The 12,833-nt window shown below is 34.6% G+C and overlaps 1 protein-coding gene across 1 annotated transcript; it reads right to left on the reverse strand.

Annotated features, from left to right (window-relative positions):
- Positions 1–174: 174 nt before the first annotated feature.
- LOC135197741 (tRNA (adenine(58)-N(1))-methyltransferase non-catalytic subunit TRM6-like) lies at positions 175–10,601 on the reverse strand. Its single transcript, XM_064224796.1, has 10 exons — positions 10,444–10,601; positions 6,173–6,272; positions 5,754–5,911; positions 5,328–5,437; positions 3,320–3,492; positions 2,663–2,836; positions 2,246–2,376; positions 1,763–1,869; positions 1,033–1,200; positions 175–398 (listed from the first exon to the last, which is right to left on the reverse strand). The coding sequence occupies exons 2-10, from the start codon at positions 6,259–6,261 to the stop codon at positions 228–230; spliced, it is 1,281 nt and encodes a 426-aa protein (XP_064080866.1). The 5' UTR covers positions 6,262–6,272; positions 10,444–10,601; the 3' UTR covers positions 175–227.
- Between the last annotated feature and the right edge of the window lie 2,232 nt (positions 10,602–12,833).

A 12,833-nucleotide genomic window follows, 5' to 3' on the forward strand; every position in this document is an offset into this window, starting at 1 on the left:
ACATTTATAAAGGTCAAGTTAGAAAACTTTTTAAATGTCAAGTTAGACATTTGAGCTGCTTCTCTATCAAGACTAGCAAAAAGGCATTTGTAAACTAATACTTGTTTTTGTATGACCACCACCCTAGGATTATACATTCAATACAAAGTAGCAAAGTACTTAACAAACATTGGGTGAAAATTAAATGGAAACTTTATTGAAACAGAAGTGAAACTACAAAAATATATTTACTCTTTAGAAATACGAGTTCCATAAAGAAGGTATCCTCCACCACCAGACATATTAACTTCAGGATGTGTTCGCTGAGGTAAGACTTGATAATGACGCAACCATGTTTCACTTAGTCGTAAATTGGTGCAATTCTGCGATTTAACTTCAAAGTACAATGTCATCAATGGCTGTAAAATATAACCAAAATCAGATAAGATGTAAAAATGGCAAAACAGTATACATACAAGAATGGCATTCTAGTACTGTCCATTTAATGAAGTAAAATCACCTTGAGTAGATTATCAGGAAGTTCTCAAATATACAATTTTCTTCCACTAGCACTGCACATCTTCCTATACCTACTAAACAAATACTTGCCAGGGATACCACATCAAATGTGTGAACTGTGATAATCAAAGTGTTTGAAGGGAACTTTTGAATTGGTTGCATAGTATTTCCAGTAACACTGGTTAAGTTACATATTACCGAGCCCAACTAATTATCCATAATATTATTGTACAACGATGAATAATTGGTACCGTGGAAAAAGTGCACTTCAAAACTGGCTGAAGACTGCCAGCATTCAAACATGGCTACAAAAACAAAGCATATTTTTTGGGCAGCAAATACATTTTTCAGTCTAAACTATTCACCAAGAAATATGCTTTAATAACTGGCTTTAACTTTTAAGGCCACCCACAACAAGTTGATGGTTAACAATGGTACAATAATAATAATGAATAATTGTTCTATAATTTTCTATCTTAAAACATGTGAAACGTATAAAGTATCAGAACTACAACAAACGTGTACAATTCTTACCTCTTTGTATGGAGAGAATATTGCAAAAGGAAGTCCAGGTTTCAGAAACTTGAGGAGCTGAGTAGTGACGTTAACTGGATGCTGGCGGCACGCTACTACCAACCCTTCAATACCTTCTTGCAAAACTGATAATGATACCTGGACATCTTCAATTTGTTTTCTAACAAACTGAAAAGACAAAAATGTGATTTTGAGTAATACACTGAAGCCAAAATTTTCTGAAAAATTATTCAAATTAGTCCTAATTACACAGACGAGCTGTGAAAGTATTCTAAGCCTACCCTCCTTTTCAGCAAAAACATTAAAGTTATTTAAAATGCCATATACACCACCTTTATAATTACATAATTTTTATAAAAGGCTGTATCCTTAAGTTCTCATTTGTTTTGCAATCAAAACTATTATAGTAATTTTTTCTTAATTTTCCTTCAACAAAATTCCTTAACATTCCAATGATGTTTCACTCTATTTCTTATATTCTGTTCTGTCAGGTAAAAAAAAATCTTCATCAAAATACACAGTTAAACATCACAAATGAAGAATATCACTACAAAAATCACAACAGAATTTCCAAAAACTTAACCCACAAAAATTCCAAATTAATATTTACAATTCTGTAAGCAATCAATCAAGAAGATCACAAATGGAATTGTCCTTTGATTAAGGATGTAATATACTTAACACTTAAAATGATCTATAGTTACTGAATAATGTCTTCTGTACTACTTACAACTTTAGGTTTGCCAAGTTGAGTGTCTTTATCACTTGCTTCATTATTAATTTCATTTTCACCTACTTCCTTTGTACAATGCTCTTCCTTTGACAATGACTCTTCCTCTGAAAAGAAGTTAAAGACAGAGAAATCACCATTTTTAAATAAGAAGGTAATCTCTAACCATAAGTCTTATTCCTGCCTTTATGAAAATCTCAGCTGCCAATCCTCAGAAAAAGAAAACAAAAAGATCCAATGTTCCTGGTAATGAAGCACATCCATTATGGGTAACCTACAACCCCAGAGCATACAATGTGATACAGATAAAGCAAGGGATACAAAAAAGTAAGGGCAACAATGGTTGTGGGTTAAGGCCTTTTCAAGATAAAACACTAAAACAAAAATTTAATTTAAAAAATACCAAACTTTGCCAATATAAGTCATAATATAAAAACATAAATAAAAAAGTCCTGTCAATCAGAAATATAAAATTGTACGTACTATTATCTTGGTGTATTTCAGAACCATTCTCTATTGATTTGAACTCCTCTATATCCGGAACTTTTGTAAAATTAATAAAAGACATAACTTCCAGTTCAGGTACGGTAAAATTCATGAGGTCCACTGCTTCTCTGAAGAAACAAAAACTCATGAAAAAATCTCAGAATTATCAAAAGGCAAGTTATTTTAAAAGAAAAAGTCAGCGAAGTCATTAGCTATTTTTATTCAACACAATATCATTTACAAATTTAAACTTTGTATTACCTTTGACTGTATCTTATGAAACAAGATACATACTGTTATATTGCCTAAAACACTCATTAAATCTGACTTTCTGTGTCTGCTATCAATGAAAATTACACATTCCAGTTGCCACAAATTAACGGCAAAAATATTTCAGTCATGGACATAACCTACCTCTGTGGATGATTACCATGATAGACATGTACTAAATGACCACTTGTGCCCATTCTATGTAGCATGGCCGCAGTTACCAATCCCGCTGTGCCAGACTCAAACACAGCAAAATTACCGCCTGGCTGGATATTTGCATAACAGAGGAGTTGTGAAAGTGTGTCAACACGAAGATTCCTGGAAGAGAAGATAGCAAAATGAACAATTTTAATTTAAGACAGATTAAATAATTTTCATCTACTCTTGATAATTTGAAAGTTTTCCTATCCCACAACGTTAAAACTAAAACATCAAAGTAAAATAAAGGGCCTCTTACCCAGAATCACTGGGACCAAGCTTGTTCCAAACAAAGGGTGAGGGTTATGATGAAACTATAAGTACTATTATACAGTTTAAATGTTTGAAATATTGCAATGGTTGAGAGAGTGTCTGCTAATATAATTTAGAGCAATTATTTTGAGTAGGATATAAATCAGATTTTGGTAGATGTTCTCTGGTGCCCTGCAGCTAATGACGACAACAGTTACATATTTGGTACTCTTTCTAATGTTTCTATCAAATTTTGAACTATAGCTAATTCACTGTATATCCAGGTGAAATTGTAATTTTGTACTATAAACCCTCAAGACTTATGTGCCAAACCTGTCTAATATTACTTACGATATCTTGAGTGGATCTTGATGATAATACATTCTACTTAAGAGCCGTATGGAAGGTTTATGTATGGTTAGAACTTCTGCATATTTTTTGTGTTTCTTGTTTACATATTTTTCTTGTGAGTACACAGTCTTTTCCTTGAATGTTGCACTATTCTCAGTTATAGTCTGCACAACCTGAAAAAGGAGTCAATCACAATGAAATTTCTCATAGAACATTAAATTCTTGCAATTCCATCATGTCATTTAGTATTATGCACAGTCTATGTACTATACTTTTTAACAACTTAACCTAAAGACTAATTCTGAATTTAAGTATATTCTCAAAGGTTTGGGCTTTAAAACATGTATATGAAAAATGCTAACACAACTACGGATTATGTTCCCAAAGGCTTTAATAATTTTCCTTATTTGCTTGCTTGTAAAAATACTACCCCTGGAGCTTCTGTCTAAATTTACCCATAGCTGAGTAGGAAACACCACTGGTCAGATTCATGTTGCAAGATTTATGTTATTAATTATTTGTTCTAAACAAATGAAAATCAAAAACTTGTGAGTAATGAAAATAAAGCTAAAAAAAGTCTGGGGTTTGTGGTCAGAGCCTTCCTTACATATGGATAATTCAAATACTCTATCCTAAAAAACCACATCTCGGGAAAAAACCAGTCATACCTGGGTATGAGCTGAGTAAGGATGCTTAGGTTTGGATAAATTACTGTTAAGTGAATCAAAAGAAATATATGTTAAAAAGTTGCAAACCTACCTATCAAGCATATTTACTAATGGTATTTGTGGTTGATTTGAAATTCTAAATGTATGACGCTTAGAGAAAGCAGTAGCCTCGTCAGGGCCAAATCCACAATGATGGGGCTAAAAGTGCAAATTATTATTAAGATACAGCACTATATATTTTATATTGTAATTCCTGCCACCAGCTTGAATCAGTTCCTGAAACTTTTTTGGGTTTTTAATAATTTGATACTTATTTTTATGAAAATACAAACCCTCAATTTTTTATAGGAGATTTACTCCTTGACAGTCTTGTGAAACATGACATGTTCTTCCTTCACCACCCAAAAAAAATAATACCTGAACCACTTATAGATGATAGCATAGGATGGAATAGCTGATAGGGCCCTGTACTTGTAATAAAAATCAGGGGAAACCTTTCTCTCCATACACTAGGGAAGATACAGGTAGTAATATATAGTTATTATAAAATGCTTCACACCTGGCAACCTCTTGTTGAAAGGAAGGCAAAAAAGAAACATCTACTGGTTGAAGCCTAAGATAGGTTGCTCTGTTGTGTAACTTGCCAGCACCTGGCCCACTCTACATATACATAGTCTCGGCAGCTGAGGTCCTATCAAAGGAAGGGTAAAATATTTCCCATCATTCACCCATTCATCCAACGCTTATGCTCATTCTTGAGCTTAACACTAGATGCTATTCTGAGCAGCCACCTTAGGTCCTCAGGTGTCCAAGGAATGAGCAGCCACCTTAGGCCCTCAGGTGTCCAAGAAAGTGTGGATGACACCCCTTAAGGCCCGTCCATACGGTCAAGCTTTGCTCGAACTCTGCTTGAAGTGATGTCAGAAGCTGGGAAACAGTGGATAAGGTTCTGACTTTTTACGCTTCTTACATCACATCGAGCAAAGCTCAACCTTGTGGACAGGGCTTTAGTCAGTGGCACCAGAACCCCATCCTTCAATTGACACCTTACCTACCTGCTGCTAACTGTCTGCCTAGTTAACAAGCACCAAAAATATTTCAGTTAGTAATGGAATACCCCTATATAAAAGAAAATTATTTAAATTTTTGTATGATCAATGTACTGTTTTTCCTAGTTATCAATGTTGTACATTATTATTCTTCATGCAGAAAACAAATAAAACTACGGTACTGTTTTTTTTATTATTCTCCACTACCATGAAATGCAGGTTTATTGACCAATTTTGCTTCTTTCTGTAAAAAAAAAAAAAAAAAAAAAAAAAAAAGTACATTTGCCTTACTTGTCTTCCACTTAATCCTGATGACTTAAGCTGTATAATTTCTTCTGGTGTTAATTTCTGAGAACGACCATCATCACAAAGGTCTCTGTTGTCTTCACCGCCACTTTTAACTGCAACAATAAAAGTGAGCTCTAAAGGAAATGGTAGGTTTTGTATTAAAACCAAACAGGTTTCCACCATGAAGTACAATACAATATCATAATGCAAATATTAAATTACCTAGTCACTGTTCTTGGAACTAAATATCATCTACACTAGCCTAAACATACGTACACTCTGACAATCGAAGATTTCTTTATGCATGAGAATATATTTCTTGATTTCTAAGAAAAAATTAAAATCAAGCAATCATGCAAAACTAATAAACAGTCATCGACTTCCTAAATTTTCAATAATTCGGTACAGTTTCAAAGACCTGATACTCACCAATGTTCAGAGAACCCACGTTATCCTCTATGAGTTTTACATTGTAAAGTTTATTTGAGACTCTCTCCATCCGAAACGATGAACCATAGGGAGACCCAACTGCTCCATCTAGATTTAGGGTGAACTGTCCTTCTCCTCTTTTGCCAAAAGTATAGGTTCTGTAAGGAAGTCCCCTCTTTTTTAACATTACCATTAACATTACCATGAGATAAAGCAAGACAGCTCATTACAGAAAACATGATTATACACAGGCATATATATGCAGGTAAAATAAGGAGTAAATATATACGAAAGTATAAAAACATAGCCTTTTCCTTGAGTTCTGGTCAATTATGTATACTGCCTATTATGAGTTTGAAGTCATATGCAATACTAATACTGAATAATTCTATATACTCTCTAAATGGAGAAATACTAACCTGCCTGTTCTAATTCGACAAGATTTTAAATAAGTACTCCTCTCAACTATTACATTGAGGTCCTCCTGTATTTTACTGGATAAAGGCATCTTCTGTGATTCTGAAAAGATTTAAATAATTTCAATCACACATTTACATAGGAATTACAAGTGTCCCTATATTTCATGCAAAATAATAGTAATTATTACCAATAAAAGTACAAAATACATAAGAAAAACTGACAAATATCACAAAAACACTGGAAGTTAAATGACTTCTTATACAGTACATATAAACAGAATCATTTGGTAACTTTGCTCTGCCATTCCAGAAACACATTTTGAGAAGTGGGTAAAATTTAAGAGTAACAGAAATGAATAAAAAGTGTGTGAAAGCACACAACTTCTAGCTGCAAGATCTAGCTTAAGGCACACATAGTTGCATACTCTAGACGTACATGTTATTCTAATTAAGCCCAAAAATTACTCTCTTTTTTTCAAACTGCATGATATTCCATGGCTGCTCATATCTCTTTCTCTATCTGCAATTGCATTTTCCTAAATTTTTTCTCTTATGAAAACCTTATTTTTCCTGGTGAGATTTTCTTTAGCTCAGGAAAATCCCCTTTTGTGGGAGAGGTGTTATGAGCCTTAGTGCACATCAAAAGGTTCTACCTACTATTTTAGCTTATCAAAAGACCCTTTTATATCTACAAAAAAAATAATCATGCTCACTAAAAACTTAAGGATCACCCACATGGCTATAAAGAGCGTAAGAAGGATCACCCACATAGCTATAAAGAGCGTAAGAAGGATCTCCCACATGGCTATAAAGAGAGAGCCATGACCATCAACCCTTCTTCCTTGTCAATCTCCCTGTCGGGGTAACCTGAAAATGGTTTCTACAATAACTTCTCCCTTACTAGAATCATCTATCCAGTCTAATTCTCCTTTCATGAGACAAAGCCAAATCTCACTTATGTCTTTACAATGATAATCCTAAAAAGGGAAGGTGATGGTGACCCCCACAATAATAATAAGCTGCCAAAAAAATCAGGAAATGCATGACTCCACCAACCTTTAAAACAACCTGTCACATCAGTGTAAAGGCTGACAGTTCTGAGCCACATAGAATCACGTCTGAAATCTCATGCCTGGGTAAAACACATCAGTAGGCAGCTAAACCTTTTAGGTCAATTACATACAATACTAGATCCAGATGTTAAGCTGCAATTTTTATCAGAAACCACTTGTTTAATCCTCTACTACATCTGTTTATTTCCATCTGGAACTGTAATAAATACTGGGATAGGTTATGTTATATAACCATTGGAATGTACCCTTGTATACACCACTGCTTAATACTTTATGGTGCTCTATGTCAGGTTAGGTTATGGCCCAGTCTTAGGCTTGATTAGGTTAGATTAGGATGCATCCCAATATTTGACTCTGTGATTCTAAGCACTCTAGGTCATTACACATTTTCTTTGTTTACTCTGGTGCTTGACAGATCTGTTTCCTCATCTGTCATTTCCTCTGACCCATGAACATCTCCAACAAAACCAGAGGTAAAAAAAATTATCTAAATTATCCCTAGATTCACTGTTATCACTACTAGAACTATCTGTAGTTCAGGTCTACTACTAATCATTGTTATTCCTGAAGAAAAACCCTGTACTACTTCATTATCAAGAGAAACCTCCTCCCTCCATAGCATTTTGATGGTTACTGAAGGTCTATCCCTTATCTTGAGATTATCCTATAAATTGGAGATCAAATGTTACTATTTGTCACAAGAATGTAGACAAAAGCTCCTAAAAATGACAAGGGAAATGCAATATCAGTAATCATAAAGTTTAGGGGTCCAAATTCACTACTCACTTGTGTGTGTTCAAGTTTTCTTTCCTATTTTCAATTTATTCTTTCAACAGATCTGCAAACAGAAGTCTATTTACTGAAAAAATGAGCAGTTTATCTGCTTACAGAAGCAGAGATTGTAAAAATAAAAAATAAAAATATAAAAATTAAGCTAAAAAAAAAAGCTAAAAAAAAAAGGGGAATAAAGCTCTGCGCCTCATGCGAATAGTATATGTAATGTACCCGCAACTGTGTTTGTGGAGTGAGCACTTACCAACCATGTGGGAACCTGGCACAGGCTCTGGCTCTTCAGCAGCCACTTTTTAATAAAAATCTGAAAAAATTAGCAATTTATCTGCTTACAGAAGCACAGACTTTCAATTTCCTTAAAATTCTAAGAGCCTGTATCCCCTAGACATGTTTTTGTTTATTTACGTTCCCAATTTTATCCCCTTTGCTTTTTTTACGATCTCTGCATCTGTAAAGCAGATAAACTGCAATAGTATTTGCATTGTTTTCCATGATTCAATAAATATTTGATAAATCTGTGTGCTGATCTTTACTTTATGTAATGCAGTGCATTTGGACCCCTAAACTGTAGGATTACCAGCAATATCTGTTACGAGCTGCCTAACTAGAAACAAAAGAACGGTGACTGAAGAGGTAGATCTAAGTAATTGCCCCATGTCGGGTTTTCCATTAGAAATGTACTTTTTTTATAGTATTTTCATTATTTAGGGTAAAATTCTGAATGGCTGGCCTCTACCATAGTGCAATCACCTTCCCAAAATTTGGAAATTATGGCCTTAATTTGTGACTTGGAAGAAAAAACTTACTTCAAGAAGAAAGTAGAGGCCTCGAGGTATTGCTTCGACAGACGCTGGCTCTTAACTAGCGTCTATCCTGGGTTACAGGATGTGTTAAAAGTACTTTTTCGGGAAGGTGGTCGTGCTGCGGGAAAGGCTGGCCATTAGGTAGTTTACCCTAATTGCTCCACATTGGGTTTTTCTTAGGAAATTTACATTTCCTTTGGTATTTTGACTGCTCATTAAGAATTTACTATTATTTTCTGTCGGTTGACTGTAATTAATACTCAAGGGCAAGTAATGCTAAACATGACAAAATGCATTTGACCCCCCAATTCCCTAGTAGTGCCTTTTGTATTTGGCAGACCGTTCCTTGCAGTCTGTGCAGAGTTGTCACTTAGAAATACCGGTATTTCTACAGAAGCAATCCGCGGTGCCCTAGACTATGGCAATTGACGTTTTCCTATGTTATTTTACTTACTGTACAAGAATTTAAAGTAATATTTATTCGGACAACTGTAATTAACCCCCAGGGGCCAGTACTAAACACGGAGAAATACATTGAACACTCCAATCTCTAGTGGATGTCGTATCCGCGGTTACGTTCCTTGCAGTACGTAGGGAACTATTCTTAGGAATTACCCTGCAAGAAACGTAACCGCGGATACAACATCCACTAGGAATTGGGGCGTCCAATGTATTTCGCCGTGTTTAGTACTGGCCCCTGGGGGTTAATTACAGTCGTCCGAATAACTATTATACTTAAAATTCTTATTCAGTGGCTAAAACTGTATAAACAAACCGCAACTGCCATAGTCTCGGCCGCCGCGGATAGGTACCCTAGATCTACCGAAATACCATTTCTAATCCTACAGTGCCATGACCTGACCTAGGTTAAGCAACAATTTGCAATTACCTATACGAAAGGAAATAACCGACACGGCCCTATCTACTAGGGTAAAAAACCGCATGGTACAGGGGTGGACCATGTACGATCAATGTGTACAAACCCAAAAAAAGTACATTATAGGCTAACGCGTCCTGACATCGGAGATGGGCATCAGATGCGACTTGTTGTTGGTGAGAAACGGAGCTCAAGACCTCTACTCCGGTGTCAGGACGCGTTATAATGTACTTTTCATGGGGTTGTACACATTGATCGTACATGGTCCAACCCTGTACCATGCGGTTTTATACCCTATACCAAGACTTAAAATTATGAATAAAAGTAAAAATAAAAATGATAAAATAGTAAAGCAATATTAATAATAAATATAAAAAAAATAAAACACTACAGTTAAGTAGGTATTCATTTACTACTCTCGTGAATTGGCATTACGAATGAGCCTAAACTGATGACATAGGCTAGCTAGGTATATCATTTTAGACCTAGGCCTAGGCAGTTCAATTTTAATTTTAAAAAAACATAGGCCTAGGCTATGCAGGTTAAAATTACGCAAATAATAAAAATAAAATTGTGTTTTACTTGACACAACTTCGAGATGCAAGAAAACGTGCAAAGAATTTTAACAAGTAACGCCATCATTACGGGCTAGTATAACGTTTACTAAATAAGTAAAGGCGAATAACATTAACCAATGGCAATGTACAAACCATGAAAAATACTTACAGTTTGTATTCGCAATACTTTATAATTTGAGTTTTAAATGAAGAACACCAAAATATTCCTCGTGAATCCACGATTGTTTTTTGACAGGTTCGGCTTCGGGTCATTTCGAAGTAATTGCCTTTGCATCGGCTCCTCTCTCATTCGCTAATCCTTGTTCCTTGCCTCTTTTTAGTTTTGTCTCTTTATCTTCCCCTTTCTACTTTGTTTGTATGGTGTTTTTATACAGTTTCATACTATATTTTTCTTATTTTCTCGATGTAGCTCTCAAACTTTTATTCGTTCTTTGTTACGGACTGTAACTTCTGTAGTAGTCCACAGTATTTTTCGTGGTAATACACCGTCTTCCATCTTTGGTAGCCTTTTTATCTGTTTTACAGATAAAAAAAAAAAAAGCGGCTATAAAAAGGCCATGTCATCAATACTATCTATACGGGACTTTAATGAAGTCCTATATAGATATATACCTTGGTATTGATGACATGGCTACTCGTTTCCAATAAGTTCTCATATTAGTAATTTACTGCAGCTTTTGTCCACGACAGACATAAACAAATGGTTTGGCTTTTCTGCCATTTTTTTAAATTCATAATTATCCATAGGTATGTCATAATTAATGCCTTAACTGTTAATACTCAATTATTTCCAAACCACACTGTGTAACCTTGTTAATTTCATGCTCTACTGAGTATTCTTCCATATATTTACCAAGTCTGTCCTTGCATATCTCTTGCATAATCTCAGCAAACATGTTTCAATGACCATCTTCCCTAATTATTTTTTCCTGCTCTCTGTAATCAGATTGAATATATTTTTCTCTTTTTCATAAAACCTCACACTTCTTGTTTTTGCCATTTGACACAGCTGTTTTCTTCCTTTTCAGTTTTCCAAAGCATTTTTTCCTCTCTCCTTCACTTAACTTCGTCCTCCACATTGCTCTAAATTTCTTTGTGGCCATATTCCATGCATAGTGATAAATTACATGAAATTAGGCTGCATTTTTCTGTTTGAAGGAATATCCGTTAGAACCCAAAACACAGCAATGTTATATCCTGACAATTGGGGCCATCTTTTTTTCTTGAATTCAGTCATGTTTCTTAGTCTTCTTTATCAAAGGGTTAGCACTTGGAACTTTCTTTAGCCCCATCGTGGCTTATTTAGCAGTTGAATCAAAACACAAAAAACAACGAATTATTACAAAATGTTTCGGATGAACGGGCGAAGTGGTGGTCACTCAGCGAGAAACAATGGCAGACTGAGTCATGAATGCTTGGGATGCTTTATGAGGCACGCAATCAGGCGGACAAGTTTGGGACAGTGCATTTTCAACTGTACAATAACAGAGCAGATGTATGAAAACTGCGACAAAATTTTTATGAAAAAAGTTGACGAAAACCGAACTGTATGAAAACTAGAGCATACATACACAAACCAAGGTTTAGCTGTATAAGCTATTATAAAACATGAAGCACGACATACTGTAATCACATTATTACTGTCCATCTTCAAAGGCGTGATAGCCCTAACACTAAGCAAATTGACAAATCTTTAATCAATGTCATTTTATTATTATTTAAGATAATTTACAAGGTAACCAACCATATGCACGCAGTGCCTGTAAGCACTTTGTTAAAAACCTTATAACCAAATTTCAATAACCTTGCTCAGCCCACATTACATCAGACTCGGATCTACAAATTACTTTTAAAATGTGGTATTTTCTAATAAATATATCACGATGTCTTATAAAGGTGAACATTGCTAATCATTATACTACATGTACTTCCTGTACATGCAATTGATTCATATTTTGGTGTCAAAATTTAGCCAATTTTTTTCAGTTTTTGCATACTATTACTATGATTTTAATAATTTCAGGTAAACTTGTGTTAAATCTAAGCCTATCACATACAGTACAGTATTGCAAAAGGACTATGTTATTTAATAATCACTTAGATGAGTGAATTGTATCCTAAATTAATAATATTGTCTTACCTGTTGTTTTGCAGTTTGGATATACTGCACACACCCACACACTCCCTGGATAATGGGTAGGTGCATTAATCTGTATATTTGTTACAATCTGGATACCCTTCCTCGCAATGCAAGATTGCTAATGATAACTGCTTTATCTATGATAGAACATGACAGAATACAAGCAGTAAATATTGTTTTTATCTTCTATTGGTAATGATAGAATATTATATGATTGCTTAAATACTTGCTCAAGACTATAAGTCCTAATTTTTTGTTTAACTGAACTACCAGCAAAATACTGCCTTCTTAGGATAACAAAGAAATTAGAGTTTAGTATATTTTATTAATGTGCACCTGCTGAAGTATTAAATACGTAACAGTACTTAAGCCGTAAATTTATAAACACTCTTAAAGTA

Source organism: Macrobrachium nipponense, chromosome 21 (assembly GCF_015104395.2).
Source record: "Macrobrachium nipponense isolate FS-2020 chromosome 21, ASM1510439v2, whole genome shotgun sequence".
Classification (NCBI taxonomy): domain Eukaryota; kingdom Metazoa; phylum Arthropoda; class Malacostraca; order Decapoda; family Palaemonidae; genus Macrobrachium; species Macrobrachium nipponense.